We start from the raw sequence: 18,232 nt of genomic DNA, 5'->3' as shown, positions 1-18,232 counted from the left end.
CATACACATAGTCCCTGCCCCTCGCGCCCATCCCACTCGCGGAAGGCGAGCGGCGGTCGGTGGGTGCGCAGGTAAGCGCGCGATAGCGCCGCGGGGGGCGGGGCTTGCACCTCACCTCACCCCGCCCCCCGCCGCCGCCCCCGGCCGTTGCTCGGGACTGAGGTGCCGCCCCGGCCGCTCCTGGCTCCTTCAGCTCAGGGACGGCAGCCCCCACCAGCCCCAGCGCCGGGCCCGTGAAGGAGCTCGGGGCAGAGCAGCTGCGTGAGGGCCCGAGCTCTCCTCAGAGACCGCCTGGGCTCCGAGGCCCGGCCTCCGCCGTGGGGCGCAGGTGGGTGCCCGAGGGCCGAGGCGGCGGGAGCCCCGTCCCGGCGGTGTACCGGGGAGCGCCCCTCCGCCCGCGCCCTCCCCGCGGTGCCGGCTCGGCCTGGCCGCCTCAGAAGTGGGGGGCTGGTTGCATCAGCTCCGCTGCCGCCATGGGAGGCGCCGGTGTGGTTGTCTGAGTGCTCCCCGACCGCCGTGTTTTGGAGGCGCCTAGAAAGGGCGGCGATTTCGTGGCCCTGCTTAAAATCCCCTGGTGGCACCGCGGACTTGTAGTCTCGGTGCTGTCACGGCAGGGGAGAGGCTGGGTGTGCGCGTGGGGAGGCCTAAGGACGCCCCAGAACCCCGGGCTGGGACTGGCGGTCTTTGGGTTCCCGTCCTTGCGTTGAGCTTCTGGCTCGCGGGGTTTTTGCACGTGATGCTGCTTCAGTCTCTTACCGCTCCTTTAGCCATGGTGGGGATGTATCGTACTTGTGTCAGGTAGCTTTCCTCCTTGCTTTTAGGAAAAAATAACGTGTACTGCTTTATTAGTAAACCACTCTCAGAATCTTCTGTTCCTTCCCTCAAAACTTTGGCGTTTGAACCTTATTTCTGTGATTGTTTTCTTTTATAGGACTAGCTGGCTTTAGAGGATGACATTTTAGTCATTAGACATTTTAGTCTTGCATTCAAAATGGCCCTTGGGAAACACCCCTGATTGCTCACTAAAATTAGTTTTGAGAAAGTCCCTTTAATCTTACCGAAAGTGAAAGGAGCACTTGGGGTGTTGGCTGACAGAAAAGGAAGTGGTAAATGTTTTTGCAAAGGATTCTCTGGTAATTTAGTAACCGTGAAACAGGAATTCATGATAAATGTTAGAAGTGTTATGTATAAAATGATAGCTTTTGTGTTTGTGGAAGCAAAATTTCTTTTTTTTAATAGAGGGTTGGAAAGAATTAAGTTTATTGGAGACTCCAGTGGTGTTTTCTGTTTTAATAGCTTAGTAAGAAATCACAAACTTATAAAACTGTAAAATAGTATTGATAAAAAGATGAGTGACAAGTTTATAAAGGCCACTCATATTTACAATTCATATCCTAAAGCATAAGTTTCAATTTTAAATTTTATCTGGGTGCCCCAAAGCCATGGATACCTTTTTTGTTTCTAAGTTAAGTAGAATTATAGCTATAAAATGGTTCTGCAGCGTAACCTAAAAGTGAGAAAATGATGGTTACGGTCTGTTCATCAGAATTGCCTGGCATGTTTTGGAAAAGGGGGAAAGCTGCATTAATAACTTCAATGCAATCTTTTGAAAACTGAGCATATTTGTTGCTTTCTGCTTTGTAAATGCCACATTTTGCCTTGACCCTGAAATAATATTACCAACGACATCATCCCAGCAAGAAAAAGAAGGCATGGTTGTCTCTCCTAGTTTGGATAGACTATGCAAATTATAACAATCAGTCAGGAAGGATTGTTAAACCATCCACTTGCTCAGGTAATCCTTCTGACTCCTCTTTAGAAGAGACTTCTGTCCTTGCAGTATTCAAAGATTCTTTGTAGCTCGCTAAAGCTGGGGTTGAGGTAAGGTTAACCAGTAAACTCACCACACGTCAGATGTTTGCCTGTGTTTTTTTGCTCTCAAATAGTGTTTTTCTGAGCAAGGAACAGTCTTTGAAACTGGAAAAATGGATAGAAATGTTTGATTTTTCTTTTCTGTCCCATTTCTCCTGTGCTAATAAACAAGAATGAGAAAAGGAAACCACTTTGAAAGAAAGTGGTACTGATTAATCAAATTTCAATGCCAACCTTGGTGCATATATGCCAACATTTTAAATGCTTTTCTGTATAAATTAAAGGACATCTTCCATATGATTCCTAGTGAACAAGAGCCAAAAGTGTCCCATGCTTTAACATGCACATAGATTTTTTTCTTTGGTGTTTGGGTTTTTTCTGTTGAGGTCACTGCACCCATCTTTCCCTCTCTGTCTTCCTTGTTTCTTGGGTGGGGTTTTTTTTTTTTCCAGGGACATGCTGATTTACTCAGAGGTTACTGCTTTCTCTGAGCTGAATGAGAATAACCTGTGATGATGCATTCTGCCTAAACACTTACCTGTGAGCCAGGGAGCTGCTCTGTTCAGTTTGCTGTCATCTCCCCGACAATGGGTACTGTAATGCCTGGTGCAGATTTACAGTACATGCCATCTCTGATCTCAGCTGCTGCACTTCATGTTGCTTGTGCCCAGTGTGCCTGTTCTAGCTTTGCAGTGGGAAGAGCATCTCTTGGACTACGGAAAGTGGCACCCTGCTATTCTATTTTTGTGAAACCAGAATTTTACAATACCAGTTTATGATACTCTTAAACTTGTTTGCTGGACAAATGGTTGAGAGTGGGGAGGGGAGGCGTAGATCACTGTCTGCTCTTAGCTCTTTGCGCTTTAGCTGATCTCACTTTGCTGAAGGGCTGGGAGCTTTACTTTACAGTCTCCTGATAGTGGAGCTTGTGGTTCTGAGATGTTCACTCTTGACACTTCTGTCCTCCCAAAGAAAGCAATAATTCACGTTCAACCACTGGTGTAGAAAAGGGAAGCGGGAGAAGCAGGAAGGCAGAGGTACAGTGAGAAAACTTTTTGGGGGGGTCTGTGTATGGAGCAGCTCTCTCCAGGGCAGGGCAAAATAATTGAATCATGGATTTTGATGAACTGGCACCTTCTGCAATTCCAGCTCACGTGAGGGGTCAGGAAGAGGTTTAATTTGTCTGAATTGGCAAGGCCCAATGCAGGGAGCTTCTGAATTATCCCTAGTCCAATCCAGCCTTCACCCTTCTTCCAATTATTTATAATAGTTTAGACTTAGATTCCCCTCCCCTCCAAAATGCATGGAATGCATTTCATACTCAACTTTTTTTGCAAAATGTTGCTTAGACTTCTTGAAAAAGTACAATATCTTTGTACAGGAAAGCTATGTTAAAAGATTGATTATATTTCTTTATTTTTCCATCCAATTTTGCTTTTGTTTTAAAAGAATGGCACAAAAGAAGTATTTAATAGCAAAACTGACAAGTTGCTTAAGAGAGGACAAAATTCAGCTATGGAAACCACCGTATACAAATGAAAAAAAAGAAGCTGGTAAAGAGATGAAGGTAAATATTCTCTCTGAGTTGGTCATGTGTCTTCCATGTCATACTGCTGGTGTATTTTCCCAGTTTTTCTTGCTGTTTTCGTAGGAGCTTGTACAAAAATATTCATCCAAGCTGAATATCAATGAGAATGATGCAGAGAATATGCTTGAAGAAATACGATGTAAAGCAATTGAGCGTGGAACAGGAAATGAAAATTTTAAAGTGACTGGGATTGCGAGACTTGATATATATCTGCCTCGTAGAAAAGTAAGTGACATTGCAGAAAAGTCAGGATAAGTAGCTTTACTTTGATGGCCTTTTGAGTTCTAGATATGGATCTGATGCAAATATTTTCACTTTTTTCAGATGTTTTGTATGAGAGATCTATGTTAGGTATATAAAATATGAGGGAGGGGGAGTTATGTAGGTATATTTCAGTTTCCCAGGATGTGGGAATATTTCCCAGATGTAGGTATATTTCAGTTTTCCAGGATGTGGGATGTAGGTATATTTCAGTTTCCCAGGATGTGGCAAAGGAATATAATATTGGGAGAACAGTAATTGTCTTCTCTTTAGGATTTAATGAGAAATTCTCTTTCAATTAAGAAAAGTAAATTAGATTTAAGTGTCATCTAGTTCAGTTTGTTTCCTTCTAACTGTTCATATTAGCAGTAAAGAGCAGATGTATTTTTTCAGCTGTAGAATACCTGAAGTTGAGTTAGCATGTGAGTATCACTGTATTACCACAGCTTTTGTTTAAATGACAGCTTTAATTTTAAAAAAAATCTCTTTAAGTGCAATAAGCAACTTGAACTTGGTGTCATCTTAGGCCATGTATGGCTGATGACATTGAAAAGAATTCCTTTAGCCTTTAACGGTGGCACGTGGCAATATTCTTACAGTGATGGCATTATCCTCATGTGACTATTCCAGCCCAGGCAGCTAACTAAACTTACTTTAAAATAGGTATGTCCAGTGCTTGAACTTGGAAATGAGAAGCAGGATTTTCTGTTGTGATGGTACTCAACTGTTCTCTTCTAAGTCAGGCTCCTAAAAACTTCACAAAGATAGAACGGAATTAAGTCTTGCCATTTTAAAGCCAGGCTTCAGCCTCTAGTTTCACTCATAAAATATGCCAGAATAATGATATGAATCTAATTAAATCAGTGTCAGGTTGGTCACCTTACCAAATTCTGCAGCTACATCTATGCTGGTCAGTTAAACACAGGCAGGGGACAGGCTGGCCGCTGTGTGGTGGACATCCGTACTGTCAAGCTCTTTGTGTTGGCTCCGACGCCGTTTAGCCCAGGCCACTTGGTACGTGGCCAAGCAATGCCCAGGCACAGTGTGAGGCTGACACAGGCCAGGAACGAATCTCACATGGCACTGTGGATACAGCTGCTCTGCTTTGAAGGTTGAGAGGATTCAGCCATAGGGATGTGAAGTGTGCTGTGCAGGTTGTTGCACACTTGTGACCAATCTGCACAGCGCAGGGCAGGACCTTGGTTATGTTCTTACTAGTACAAAGCCTCTTAACTGGGAATATTTCCCTCTTAAAAACAGTCTCAAGCACAACAACTATCTCCAGTTGCTTCCTGGTTTTGCTCGTGTACGGGAGCAACATTTTCCCCAATGCTGTATGTCTTCACTCTGATAACAGTGAAAGAGAACTACTTTATTGAGGTGCACTTAAAGGTTGTAGTCCTCAGGAACAGAACTGAATGTTCCCTCGGGAAAATGGCAATGTTTTGGGTTTTTTTCTGAAGAAGATCTTAGATGGTAACCTGTGCTTCAGAAGGTTGGTTTTTGGTTTTGTTTTATGTTTTTTAATGAATACTTGCTAAAACACAACACAAAATCATAATTGTTTTGTCTCCTGTAGTGAAAAATAATTACCAGGGAATGTGATGGGCTAGAGGATAGAGGGTGTTAAGTGATTGCCGTGCAGTTAAAACAAACAAATAATTTCATAATTCCTCTTTACAATGCTACTGGGCATAGGGGAATTAATTAATTAAAAATTCCAGTTTAATCTGGGACCAGAGACACTAATAGGAATTAATCATAACTTAGCTAGTCACAGGTGAGTGGCATAATTACAAAGCAGAGTTAAGATTGGAAGTGCATAATTAAATTAGTTTAAATTGTTTGGTTCTGAATTTAGATTTATCTAATTCTGAATCTTCTGCTGTTATAATGCTTATTTTTAGCACTGTATAGCAAGTACAAGACTCCCTGCCTGGAAATTACTAATATGTATGCCCAACCATAACCCTGTTAGCATGATTATTATTTGAAAAAGAAATTGTAGTTGTTTTAAAACAATTAATTAAGAAAATGTCCAAAGTATCTCGCTATCACGCTTTTTTCCTTCCCTCCTCCTTTTCCCCCACCCAATATAATTACTACAGAGCAGAAAAATCCCACTGGAAACTAACCTGTTCATCACAGGCAAGGAGCTCAGATCACAGTAAGTGTAATCACCCTTGGCTCTTATCTAACGAGATAGTGCTCTGTTTGTCTTGTGTTTTCTTTTGTACTGTATGACAGTATGCTATTTTGTTTGATTAAGCTTTTTCTTAGCATGTATGTTTGTTTGGTATGTTCAAATAGGATGTCCAGTGTCCCTGTAGGGCAGTTCTTCACGTAAGAAGCTGTGGTTTAACAGATAGAAAACAGGAAAGTTGCAACTGTGGAAGAAGATAGATCTCTCTAAATCCCCAGCAAGTACCTGAGAAGGCACTAGCGATCAGTATTTCAAATCTGTAACCAGGCAGGTCTTCTGAACAGTGAACATCAGGTTCCTTTCCTTTTCTGTTTTTAAGCCTAATAAAATCAGATTCTTTTCTGCCTATTTTGCTTTTTCCTCTTCTGTATCCCAGATTTTCCCCATATAGTAAACAAAGCTTTCTGATGATGTTATTTTACTTCTAGCAGCCTTTTATAGCAAAAGTTTTAACCCGGTTATAAGCACACTCATATTTTTAAGTATTATTGCTATTCTAACAAAAATATTGTGGAGCCTTACAAATTTATATTCATGGATGAAATTTATTTCTTTCACAGGATAGCACAGGAACATGCATTAAAAGAAAACGCTATCAAAATAATCATAAATAAGAAGCAGCTTGACCTGGGTATGTATCTCTAGTTGAGTATACTCTTATGATAATTTTCTAGTTTACTGATTCTGAGAAGAAAAATTTCTCGCAACTCTGTTTACTTCAGAAATTCCCAAGGAATAGCAGTTATATTTGTCAGGTCCTGCTCTGCAGGAAATGTAATAAATTATAATGATCAAAATTCTTAGCTAGAATTAGAGCAATTATAGGATTCCTGTAATAAATGTTGAAAATCCATCTTCAAGTGTTGAAACACTGAAAATGCATGTTTAAGAGGAACCCTAAATTTCCTCAAAAACCATATTGTATAACAACACATTTCAAAACTTTCTGTAATGTTTTAGACATGTTCAACTTGTCATCACTTCCCACAACATGTCTGACAACAGCTTTCTCTTTATTGATGGCCTAAGCATCTGACACACTTATTTCCCTTAGAATATGTCAGAATTAGAGCCATGGACTTGATAATAGGAACTCAGGTTCAATTCCTAGTTCCTCTGTACTGTTACTGTTGTGGTGTATGATCCTGGACATGTTGTTATTCCAGTTTTTGCCTGAAGATCAATTAACCAAAACTCATATTTTTTGAATGTTTTGAAAAAAGCGAGCAAAGAAACATACCAGTTGTGTAAAATGCACTTTTAAGATGCAAGTCTGATTATAATTTCTGAGTTTCTGCTGAATATGTCTGTAATTGGCAGGGGTTTTGATTGAATTCTTGAGTCTAGTAATTACTGTAGTTCTTCAGTACAGTATGAGTAAGGCAAGGGGCTGTTCAGGTTGTTTTGTTTGTGGGCGTTGGGTGTCCTGTGGTGTGTCCCACCCACCCGCCCCCCTGCAACGTCAGAACAACGTAAAGTGGTGCCCCTTCACTAAAAGAGTATTTGGATTGTATTCATTGTTCTCTATTTCGCAGGCAAAACCCTTGAAGACCAGGGTGTAACACACAATGCAAAAGTGATGGTACTTCAACTGGAACAGAGTGATGAGGAAACTAAAAGAAAAGTTCAGGAAGAAGAGCTTCAGTGCAAGAAAGAAAAAGAAATAAATGACAAGATGCAAAGAACTAAGAAGGGTTTGGAAATTCTAGCAGAGAGAGGTAAGGGGAGGGTTGGAGGATTTTTGTGGGGTGGGGGCAGATGGATGTTCATTAGTTCTTGCGCATCAAAAATTACCTTCCCAGTGGACTTTCAACATAGAAGAGTGCCTGTACCATGGCTGCATTTCAGTATATACTTTTCTAGGTTTCTACCTGCTTGAAAACTGGATTTTAAGTTGACTAACGCTTCCTCTTCTACTCCCAACTCTTCTTACACAACTAGAATGCTAGAAAACATTTGGCACTTTGAGAAGAATATAATATGAATCAATTATCATTTAACTGGCACTTGACAGTTAAGGGACTGATGACTCTTTAAATCTACTGTAGACATAAGCACAGTGGAATAATGTATTATAAATCATTAAACACTTCTCTTTGTAGTTTACCTCAGATACAGCTGTGCATAACTGTGGTTTCATTGTGCAGAACAGCTCACTTGTCACTCCCATCTGTATCGTGGCTGTCCTCATTGCATTTAATGTTGATTGCTGGTAACTGTGGATTAAGTTAAAGGGATATAGTCAATTTAACAGTAATATTTTTTTCAAAATGAGGTTGTGTTTGTGAATTGCATTGCTAGACGGTGAGTTTAAATCACTTCTCTATTGTTTCAAAAATCCACAAACAAACTGTGAAAATAAGTATGTAATGAATTCTTGCCAAATGTAAAAATACCTAAACAAAGCTGCTTTTAATGGTCAGTGACAGCCTGTTTCTTACTGTAATATCAGATTTTGAACAAATGAAAGAAGTGATTCCTTCTGTGGATTTAAGGGGTAATTTAGACCCCAGCCCTTGAATCCTGTATAGGGCCTCTTTAAGGCATTTACCACTAACTGTCAGTTATAGCACAATGCCAGAGTATAGAGTGGAGTCAACAATGGGCCCACAGGCTGAAGGTTCTGTGTGAAGTGTAGAAAGGATTTAACAGCCCTTTTGTTTCGTCTGAGAAAAATTGCGGGGCAGAAGTTTTTAGTCTCGGCAAACTCCCGCTTAACTGTCTTTTGTTTATAAGAAAAGCATCTTTTCATTTTAAATCAGATGGAAGTGAAAACAAAATTGATAGCTTGGTTATAAGCATTAAAGATGTGGGGAAAGGAAAATACTAACCAGTATTTTCTTTTCAGTTTCATCAACTGTGCTCAGTTGTGTTTTTCTTTATATTCTATGCTTTATTCGATAAAGCATTTCAAATGTTACATCATATAAAATGTAGGTGTTTTGTCTTCTGAACAAGGGTAGATTTAGGTTTGATATTAGGAAGAAATTCTTCCCTTTGAGGGTGGTGAGGCACTGGCACAGGTTACCCAGAGAAGCTGTGGATGCCCCCTCCCTGGAAGTGTTCAAGGCCAGGTTGGATGGGGCTTTGGGCAACCTGGTCTAGTGGAGGGTGTCCCTGCCCATGGCAGGGGGGTTGGAACTAGATGGTATTTAAGGTCCCTTCCAAACCAGTCTGTGATTCTATGAAAAAATTCTTTACAATTCATGTAACTTTGTTTTGTCTAAATTTCTGGATGAACAGGGCCTTTTCCTTAGTGACCTTTCTAAAAGTTCCTCACGTTTGTCTGATCAGGGTTGTTTTTTGTAGGTCTAAAACGCAGATGCAGCCTTTATATGTAATTCTGTTTTTTTGTTGGTTTTCTGTTTAACCATGTACTTACTGACATAGTCTTACAACAGCAGAGTCACTCTGTTGAAGGCAGTACTTAAAATTTGAACTACTTTTCCGTATCTTTCAGAGGAGTACTTCGATACAGATTCTGTTCCATACCTAGATATAGCTAACCAGACTGGACGGTCAATCAAGATTCCTCCTCAAGCTAAAAAAGTAGGTAAAAGTATCTCACAAAGCTACTAAGACAGCTTTTTAAAGCTTGATTCGTGAAGCATTTCAAATATGGGATTGAAATACAGTCAGACAGTCAGACTTTTTTGGGATGTAACCCTGGGTCCAGTAGATGTTTGCTTACTAGAAATAATTTTGAAATAAAATTGAAGTAGAACTCTACACTTGGGCGTACTTCAGTTGTCTGGAGACAGACCTGCTGATTGCAGGTTTAATCTTGCGCTGACCCCTGTGTGGTCCATATCTTTTTTTGTGTTTTAAGATGAGCTTTAACTTTGTTATATCCTAGCTCCCATCTTAAATTTTGGGTGCCCTGGAACAGCCTGGAAATAACTTGTTCTTTAGGCCACAGTTTCAGTTGGAAACTTGATGAGTCTCTCAAAATTGGACTCTTTTAAAATAGTTTTGAGATCCTTTGCACTGTGATCCCTCTCAAACTTAAATTTGTTCACCATTTAAGAAAGTTCCACATTCTCAACTGAAAATATCTTTGGTTGGGTGCATGGGTTGAATTACAGTAGGAGTGATGTACCTGATGTTGGCTGCTGAAGCAGAATAGTGATAAATGCTGTCTTTTAAGATTGCTGGATTTTCTGAAGATAAATAAAAATCTTTACAAATACTTGGAATTATACCCAGTAACAGAAAAAAATACCTCAGGCAGAAATGAGCAGGCTGCAACGTGTGCTAACTGCTGCCGTAGCCTCTTCTGAGGTATACTGTGTTTTCTGCATCATCTGGAGTTTCTGGATGATTGGAATGACGACTTTCCATTTTCATAGTGCATGCTGTTCTGATGAAGTGCTGAAAGTAGTAATTCTAACCTGAAAAGTTAAAGCATCAAATGTTCAAGTGCACAGGATTTCATCAGTATCAGATGTGGGTGAGAGGAAATACCTCACGTTGTTTCTATCCAGAAAGATTATTTACATTTCCATTTGTCATACTGCAGGAACTAGAGTGTTTTCTGGCTGCAAACAAAATCGTTAGATTTTACAAGATAGCTGTAATAGCAAAGCAAGACAAATATGATGCTCTTAGAAAGTGTAGCACCCAGAAAAATGCTTAGCTCTTTATCACTCATCATTGAAAAATCTATCTAGGGTGGCATTCTTAAGATAAACTTGCTGCAACAGTTCCTGTGTCAATAACATTCATTGCTTTTAATTAGTATTTTAATGTTAGTAGATGAGAGGAAAGATATGAAGCTATGTGAAATAGCTGCTCTTACAGAACTGATAGAATGATATTTTTCTAGGAAAAACAGGTCTCTTAATGGATTATCTAGATATTTCTTTTTAGTTATAAAAGTGAGTTGGGAAGGTGCAAAAAAAGTCTCGATCTGTTTTTCTAGGCACTTGTGCTGGCAATGGGTTATCATGAGAAGGGCAGAGCACTAATGAAGAAGAAAGAATATGAAATAGCAGTGCCGTATTTGTTGGATGCTGATAAACATTTCTGGTAAGAACCTTTTTGAGTCCTTGTATCTCTTTCCTTTACTGTCAGCCAGATACAGGAACAGCCTTAGCATTACCTGTGCCTGTAAATCAGGGCCAGTTTTGCCAGGGGATTACTTCACACCCCCTCTCCAAATGGGAAACAGCAGACAAAGGCTCTGACTTGGGGTGACAGGTGGCTTCATGTAAACCAGCTGAAACAGATACTGCCACTGGGCAATTTAATCTTTCATATCAACAGAAACTGTCAGTAGTCATGTACTAGGCTATAAATTGCATTAGCTTGAGAGACAGTAGGGATACTCGTTTGCAATTGCTCCTGTGAAGTAATAATTTCTTGTAAAAGGTGGGGCAGATAGCTGAGGTCAGTAACCATACCAGGGCTTCTGCAGGTAAACTAGTTTCCTGTCAGCAGTCAGAGCCCTAAATTGCTCTCCAAAGTAATACCGTGTCCATCTGTTTCTCATCCCTGTGCATATGCAAGGAGACTGGCACAGCACTCGGCACGTTCACGTGCGCAAAGGAAGACAGTTTCTCTGTCCCCTCAAAGATTACACAGGGTTCAATTCCATTCCCCTTTTAAAGGGATGCTGTCTTAAATGATAACAAAAGGAGTCGTGACTACTGTAATTCTTTGAGATGTGGTGTTATCGTTGGTGCCCTGTGTATTGGTGAATGCAGTGGAACTTTTATTAAAACACTGATCTCCCATCGACCTCAGTTTGGTACCTCAAATATGAAGCATGTGCTTTCCTAAATGTGTGAGTATGCATACTTGCAGCATGTTGTCTCATTAGTGTTAAAAAGTGTGTGGAAAAAATAAACAACCTCTCCCAAAAAACCCAAAGTAATTGTTTTATTTTCCAGCGAGTGTAGCACAGAACTGCTGAATACCGTTGATAATTACGCAGTGCTGCAGCTGGATATAGTGTGGTGCTACTTCCGCCTGGAGCAGCTGGACTGCCTGGATGATGCAGAGAAAAAGCTGTCCACAGCACACAGATGCTTCCAGAGGTGCTATGGGGAGAACCACGAAAGACTTATTGATATCAAAGTATGCTGGGTTTGATTTAATTAGGGTGGCATTTTTCCTACACGCATTCAGTTATTGTTCAAGTATTACAAGACTGACTCTTAAAAGTTTTTTTGGTTTTTTTTCTCATGTCTCCTTAGTCTGTAATCTAGTTGTGTAATTGTCAGCATAGTGAAAGCATCAGACCTGACACACAGGTCATGGAAAACGTGCATTTATATGCACAGACATCATCAGTGTTTTAGATGTGATACTTTATCTGCGCACTAAGTATTGTATGTTAGTGACTGCATTGTCTTTTGAAAGTATTCTGTTGATAATGAATTGATGTTCTACCATATGCTTCTACCCATGTGCCCCCCTCCCCTTGTTTAACCAATTCTTTAGGGAAGCTATGGTCGTGAGAAGGTTTTATTTCTACGGCTTTACCTCCTTCAAGGGATAGGACACTATCACAGTGGCAGAGAAAAGGAGGCTGCTGAGTATATTCAGAAGGTAAGACGTCATTAGGTAGAACTTTCGAATCATTCATGCTTGCTCCTGTGTTTAGGCTCTGTCTTGCACCTGTTCTCTCCTGACTCAGAAAAATAGGGAGATGTTTTGTTTGTTTGTATGTTAGCAGCAGTGTAAGTAGTATCACTTTTCTTTCTGTATACAGGCATCTCATTTATATGAAGAGCTGTCCATAGATCCTGATAAAGTCGATCGCCTGTCACTCCTGGGATTCTCTGAACAGGAAGCTCGCCTCGCCCTGCGAGCATGCCATGGAAATGTGGAGCATGCTGCAAATCTTATCAGTAACAGGAGAGAGGTATGGTGCAGCAAAATGGTTAAATCGAGAGTCATGTTAGTTGGGGTGTCCCTAAGATCACATTTTGTGTGAGTTAGAGCAACATGGTGCTAAATTAAGGACTTTGATTATCCTGCTTTGGCACCATTAGTGTAACTGACAGTTTGACATCTGTTGCTACAAGTTTGAAACCAAAACTTACTGCAACAAGGGAAGCTCTGTCCCACAACAGATGGGATGAGAGCACCAAAGACCGGTGGTTGTACCACAGAGGTGCACAGGAGGACTTTGCACCAGTGTTTGCTCCTCAGCAGCGCTCCATGTGGGAACAAAACCACCATCACCAGGCTGTCGCTCCTGGGCTTGGCTGGTCTGAAAGACAAGAGGCTGCACAATAAAGTGCTATGAGGGTAACGAAGCTACGCCCTATTATGGCTTTGGACTTGGAAGATCCAGGAGGGGAGAAAGACCTTTTTTTTTTTTTTTTTTTTTTGTGCTGAAGTGAAAGAAGCTAAAGTGAAGACAGTGTTGTCCAGATCTAAAGTGCCTGAAGTTACATTTGGTAAGGTGAGGTGGCATTTCTAGACTTCAGGCAGTGAAGTGTGGATGGAAAAGTCAAACGGCTGAGAGAAGGGCTGACCAGAACTCCTTGGCTACATGCCCAGTTCTGACTGTCCTTGGCAAGTCTTGTGTACAGCCCCATCTGCCAAACGGGTTTATCACGTACCACACAGGGCCTATAATAGCTGCGACAGCATAAGATCCGATCTGCAGAGCGGAAGTATGGCAACAGCCCTAGCTCATGGAAATGCAACTTTATTTAGTAACGAGTGTCTGGCAGCACAGTCTGTATTTAAAAACATAAAAATAAAAAATCCCTTTTCCTCCAGAGATTCAAACTTGAAGAATTAAATCCAAGAAACCCTATATGGACAGGGGAAGGTTGAAGCATTCCCATGCACAGCGAGCTTTGTAATGGCTGTGTTCTTGCAGGAAAAGGCGCAGATAAGGAGGGAGGAGAGAGCTAAAAGAAGGCAGCGACTGGAAGCTATAAACACCTTGAAAAGTATGGGCTATTCACAGAGAGCTGCTCAAGTGGCTCTTCATAATACACAAGGAAACCTGGACCAAGCCTTTAAGGTAAGTAACTTTCAGGAGTAGTTCTTTTGTAGAAAAAACGTGTTTGCTTTTTTTTATTGTGTAGCAAATTCTTATTTTCTGTAGTCTGTATTCATTAGTTCATAGCTACCTTTTCTGCATGATAATGGCTGAACTTCCACTTCCTGACCCAATGCATCAGATACCATTTCAGTTGGCTGAGGTTTGCTTATATGAACTATTGGGCTACACACATGAACATACCCAGGACTATTATATTTCTGTTGCTGTATTCTGATCCCTCTCTGGTTTATTGTAGTTTATTCTTGACAATCCAGAGTTATTGTTGGAAGATGACGATGAAGTGGCCATGGACCAGTTTCAAGTTTCCCAGGAAAGTATTGATCAAGTAAGTTAGACTTTTTACTTTCCTAGGAGTTGGTTGTCTTGTTTCTGAACTATGCCTTCAAACACACCAGATCTTCCTTAAACAAAGCTATACAAAGTTTAGCCTGGCATCCATTCCTCACGGTGAAGTCATGCTCAGGCTAAACTGGAATCTACGTTTACTTCCTGCCCATTACACCAACCTGTCACACACAGATGCGGAGCAAAGTCTGTGCGCTCTGCTGCTCTATCCCAAAAAGGACAGCAAATGAGAAATTCATTCAAGTCTCTAAACATCACGGTGCACAAGGGAAAGAGTTGGAATGTGTCTTTCTCATCATAGGCCGTCTGAAAAGCTCTTCAGTAGTTAGTGTGGCTGTGTAATCTGTGTCAGATAGGCCAGAAAGCTATATTGCCTAAAAAAAGTAAATAGCATATGCACCCTCCTGATATGCTGGAGTGCTTTGAAGTTTCCTTTTGAAAAACAGAAGAAGAATTGGTCTGATATTAAACAAGAGGCTCTTGATTCTGCTCAACATCCCCATCCCTTTAATAGGTCATTGCCCTGTTGTTAACTGTTCCAGTAAACCACAGTCAGTGTCCCGGAATTTCTGGCATGCAGCGCTTTCTGAATGACTGTCAGCTGCAGAGTCAGATTCATGTCAGACCCTGGTCCTGGATGAGCTTGAACTTCTCCAGATTTTTTTATTTCTTTTTGTTTGTTTGTTTCCCATTTTTCCCCTCTCCTGTAGCTGATGTACATGGGTTTCAGCCGTGAGTCAGCAGAGCAAGCCTTAAAGGTGTTTAAAGGCAACATCCACTTAGCTTCCCAAACCCTTGCTCATTATGGGGGAGTTCTTCCTGCGTCACTGCAGCTGTCCCCAGAAGGGTCCAGTCCATCAGAAGAATCAACTTCATCAAAAGACTCGCCTACAGAGTCTGCAGGTACGCAGTGCTGCATGCAGCAGGCAGAGGAGAGGGAAGGGGAAGGCTGTTCTGGCTTTGGTATAAAACCGTTAAATGATTTCTTCTTAAATACTGGTAGAGGGCCTTGAGTAATGCCCCAGACTACTTTTATGAGTAACATAGTTATAGGCACGGCAGCCATTACCCTAGATAAGCTGTAGCCCCTGCACTCAGTGCCAGCCGTATACGAGCCATAAGGGGTATGTGTGGGCTGCAGGCAGTGTGCAAGATGAACACAGCCTGGAGGAAAGGGGTAACCTTCAGAGGCGTCCTGGGCAGGCTAGAGGAACCGGCTGATCTAGCAGGCTGTGGCTCTGGCACCAAGGCTGGAGGCCGCAGGTGTCCGTGTCCTCGCTCCCCTAGTAAAGAACACATAGCTTCGCTGCCCCACAAGTGATTCCAGCTTCTCCCATTGAATTGTACTTGCTCACACCAGTTCTCCTTAAAAACAAACCAACCTCTCCCTGCTTGTACTCTCTGAGAGCAAGTACTAAGTAGCTGGAGCATCTTCCCTGGACCTGCCACTGATGATGACTTTTTGGCTTGCTAGTATCTGGGTTCTGACTGCTAGGAAGTCTCTTCCAAATCTGTGCTGTGCAGTCAGCTGATTCGACCACATACTCCTTCCTCTTGTCCCCTATGTGGTACAACTGTAACTGATACTTGCTGTTTAGCAAAGGGGAAACTTGCATATTCTCTCTCTTCCAGTATTTGTCAGAGCTGTAACGATCCCTGTTGTACAACTAAGGGTTTTCCTACAGCTTTAAATAATAGGAAAAAATTGCAGAGCTGTCTTAACTGAGGTAGTTTTACAGTAACAGACTTGCGGAGCGGTCATGCTGGTGACAGAGGGAAAGTACCGACTTCTCTGAATTCATGAATTCACTGCTGCTTTTCTTTGTTGGAAGGTTCTTCGAGTTCACCAACAGATGAAGACATGGAGACTGATGCAGTCAACGAAATCCTAGAGGACATTCCCGAACATGAAGAGGATTATCTGGATTTAACACTGGAGGAAGAGGAACAGATCATTCATGAATACTTATCCTATATACAAGTACCACAGCATTAAATCCCATTACATCCACTTCAGTTATATGTATTTACCCTCACAAATTGAGTTTGGATTACAAGCGCACCTTCAGCTTATCTCTTACTAAATGCCTTGCATTCAGTTAAACTATAGGCGGAACACTTAATTCCTGCTTATTTATAAATCTGCTAAAAGCCTACATTTGTGATACATTGTAATTTATTGTCATAGCAGAAAAATAGAAACATTTATTTTCAGAAGAAAGTTTAATAGAACTAAACTATATTTTTATTGTGAAATAAGTTAATTCACTTAGTATTCAAGTAAAGAAGCATTTCTATACCATTTTAAAATACCAGCTTTAAAAAAAAAAGTTTGTAAATCAGAAACCCAGCTCATGAGGTTATAGAGGTATTAACTTACAGAGTGTTCTCCTTTTCTTCTGAAAGATTTCTAAGTCATTTATGTATCTGTTCTGCATGGGTTTATACTGTGTTCCGCTTGTCACTCCACGCGGGTGTTACACAGGCAATAAAGGTAACTGCTGCTGCTGCTGCTGCTGCTTTTATTAAGAGTCTTCTCTGCTTTGGTTTTAAAAACCAGTAGGAACTACCTGGCTGGGCTGTGTCCTGTGTAGCGGTATTTCCTTCTGGAACTAAATAACCCATTCCCTGAGCAGTTCCTCTTGATGGATTTCATGGGGGCTACAAGATTTTCTTTAATCGGCTGTTGAACAGAACTTGGCTCGGGCACTGTCTCAGTACTTGTACCTGGCTTCAGCATTCTGGAGAAATAGCTGGAGGTTTTTCAGTGTGTTTTATAACATCCCTTTTTTTGCTCTGTAAGCACTCCTCTCTGCTGGGAACAAAAGTCCCCCTGCTTGTCAGCTTTTCTTAAAAATGGTTTATTTGCTTTCCACAGCTTCATTCTCACAGAAGAGGGAGCTCGTGCCCTGTCTGCTCCAGGCGCAGTGCCAGAGCTGGTGGGAACAGGGAACTGGAGTGATCTCTTCTGGAAGATGAACCTTCCATGTGGTGACAGTTTATTCTTACCCAGCATTTACTGGTGAGGAAATGAGGGCCTGAACTTGTTAGGGCGAGGTCCCATCCCTGGACTTCACAGGCTGCAGTAGTGGGGGTTTTTTTCTTGGCTCCCTTAGCCAAGGACAACAAAAAGCAGGGAGTGATTATGCTGTTAAGAAATTATTTGTATTTCATACTTCTCCATCAGGACAAGTGCTACAAAAATTTGAGTAGTTTTGTATCACCTCCCAGAAGGCTGAAGCATTTCTAAAGCCAGTAACACAAGCTTCTGAGGGGAAAACCAGCCCCAGCGACTATAATACCCCATTTCTCTGCAGGGGAGCACTGAGGAACCACTCGACTAATGCAGAGCAAAGCTAGAACATACAAATGCATTGAAAATAAGAAAAACGTACAAAGAGATGCATGTAGTTTTAACAAGAAGTAGGTGAGAAAGCACAGATTTATTCCTTCCCTCAGCCAGAGGGGTTCCCAAGCCTGCTGGCATTATGGGATGCCAGCCTGAAGGCAGTGCTAGGCTGTACAGGTGGTATTTCTCTTCTTTGAAGTGGCTTGCATAGCAAAGTGGCAGTGACAAACTGAAGAAGTGAACATTTGTCCTTGGGGAATTTAAAATTAGCATCATAACATGCAGTGCTTGTCAGAGAAGCCATTCCTCAGTGATGTAATTCTGCCAGTGCTGCCCTGAGTAACTGTGTGTGCAGTCTTAAGCGATCAGCAGGGCAGGAGGCATTGGCTAAAAGTTTTAAGTTAATTTTGACCATGTATTTGAAGACACCGTGATATGTTTAGCAACATGCAGAAATGGTAGTGACTCATCAATTCCACTTTTTACATGATCTATGTCTATTAAATCCATTTGCTAATTCTGTGTGCAGCTGCTAAGCTCTCATGTCTAACATACTGTGGGCAAAGTTTTTAAACAGAAAGTGCA

The 18,232-nt window shown here is 41.4% G+C and overlaps 1 protein-coding gene across 4 annotated transcripts; it reads left to right on the top strand.

Annotated features, from left to right (window-relative positions):
* NUB1 (negative regulator of ubiquitin like proteins 1) lies at nt 1–16,827 on the top strand. Of its 4 annotated transcripts, none has more exons than XM_054815312.1 (15): nt 1–71; nt 3,322–3,439; nt 3,524–3,685; nt 5,830–5,888; nt 6,485–6,555; nt 7,460–7,642; nt 9,385–9,473; nt 10,846–10,952; nt 11,816–12,002; nt 12,369–12,476; nt 12,640–12,792; nt 13,765–13,911; nt 14,189–14,278; nt 15,009–15,201; nt 16,131–16,827. In XM_054815312.1, the coding sequence occupies exons 2-15, from the start codon at nt 3,323–3,325 to the stop codon at nt 16,292–16,294; spliced, it is 1,830 nt and encodes a 609-aa protein (XP_054671287.1). In that variant the 5' UTR covers nt 1–71; nt 3,322; the 3' UTR covers nt 16,295–16,827. The 4 variants fall into 4 exon arrangements, with proteins under 4 accessions (XP_054671287.1, XP_054671286.1, XP_054671288.1 ...); XM_054815311.1 differs by having other exon boundaries at nt 14–328; XM_054815313.1 differs by lacking the exon at nt 1–71 and adding an exon at nt 953–1,795.
* Nucleotides 16,828–18,232: the final 1,405 nt, after the last annotated feature.

The sequence above is a fragment of the Grus americana genome, chromosome 2 (genome assembly GCF_028858705.1).
Source record: "Grus americana isolate bGruAme1 chromosome 2, bGruAme1.mat, whole genome shotgun sequence".
Lineage (NCBI taxonomy): Eukaryota > Metazoa > Chordata > Aves > Gruiformes > Gruidae > Grus > Grus americana.
The sequence above is the reverse complement of the archived record's forward strand: the minus strand, read 5'-3'. Positions and strand labels throughout refer to the sequence as shown.

Bases quoted from the DNA above. Each gene is read 5' to 3' on its own strand.
- NUB1 (XM_054815312.1), top strand. From the start codon at position 3,323: ATGGCACAAAAGAAGTATTTAATAGCAAAACTGACAAGTTGCTTAAGA. The intron at 3,686-5,829 runs GTAAGTGACATT...TAATTACTACAG, and splicing joins TATATCTGCCTCGTAGAAAA to AGCAGAAAAATCCCACTGGA. The intron at 6,556-7,459 runs GTATGTATCTCT...TCTATTTCGCAG, and splicing joins TAAGAAGCAGCTTGACCTGG to GCAAAACCCTTGAAGACCAG.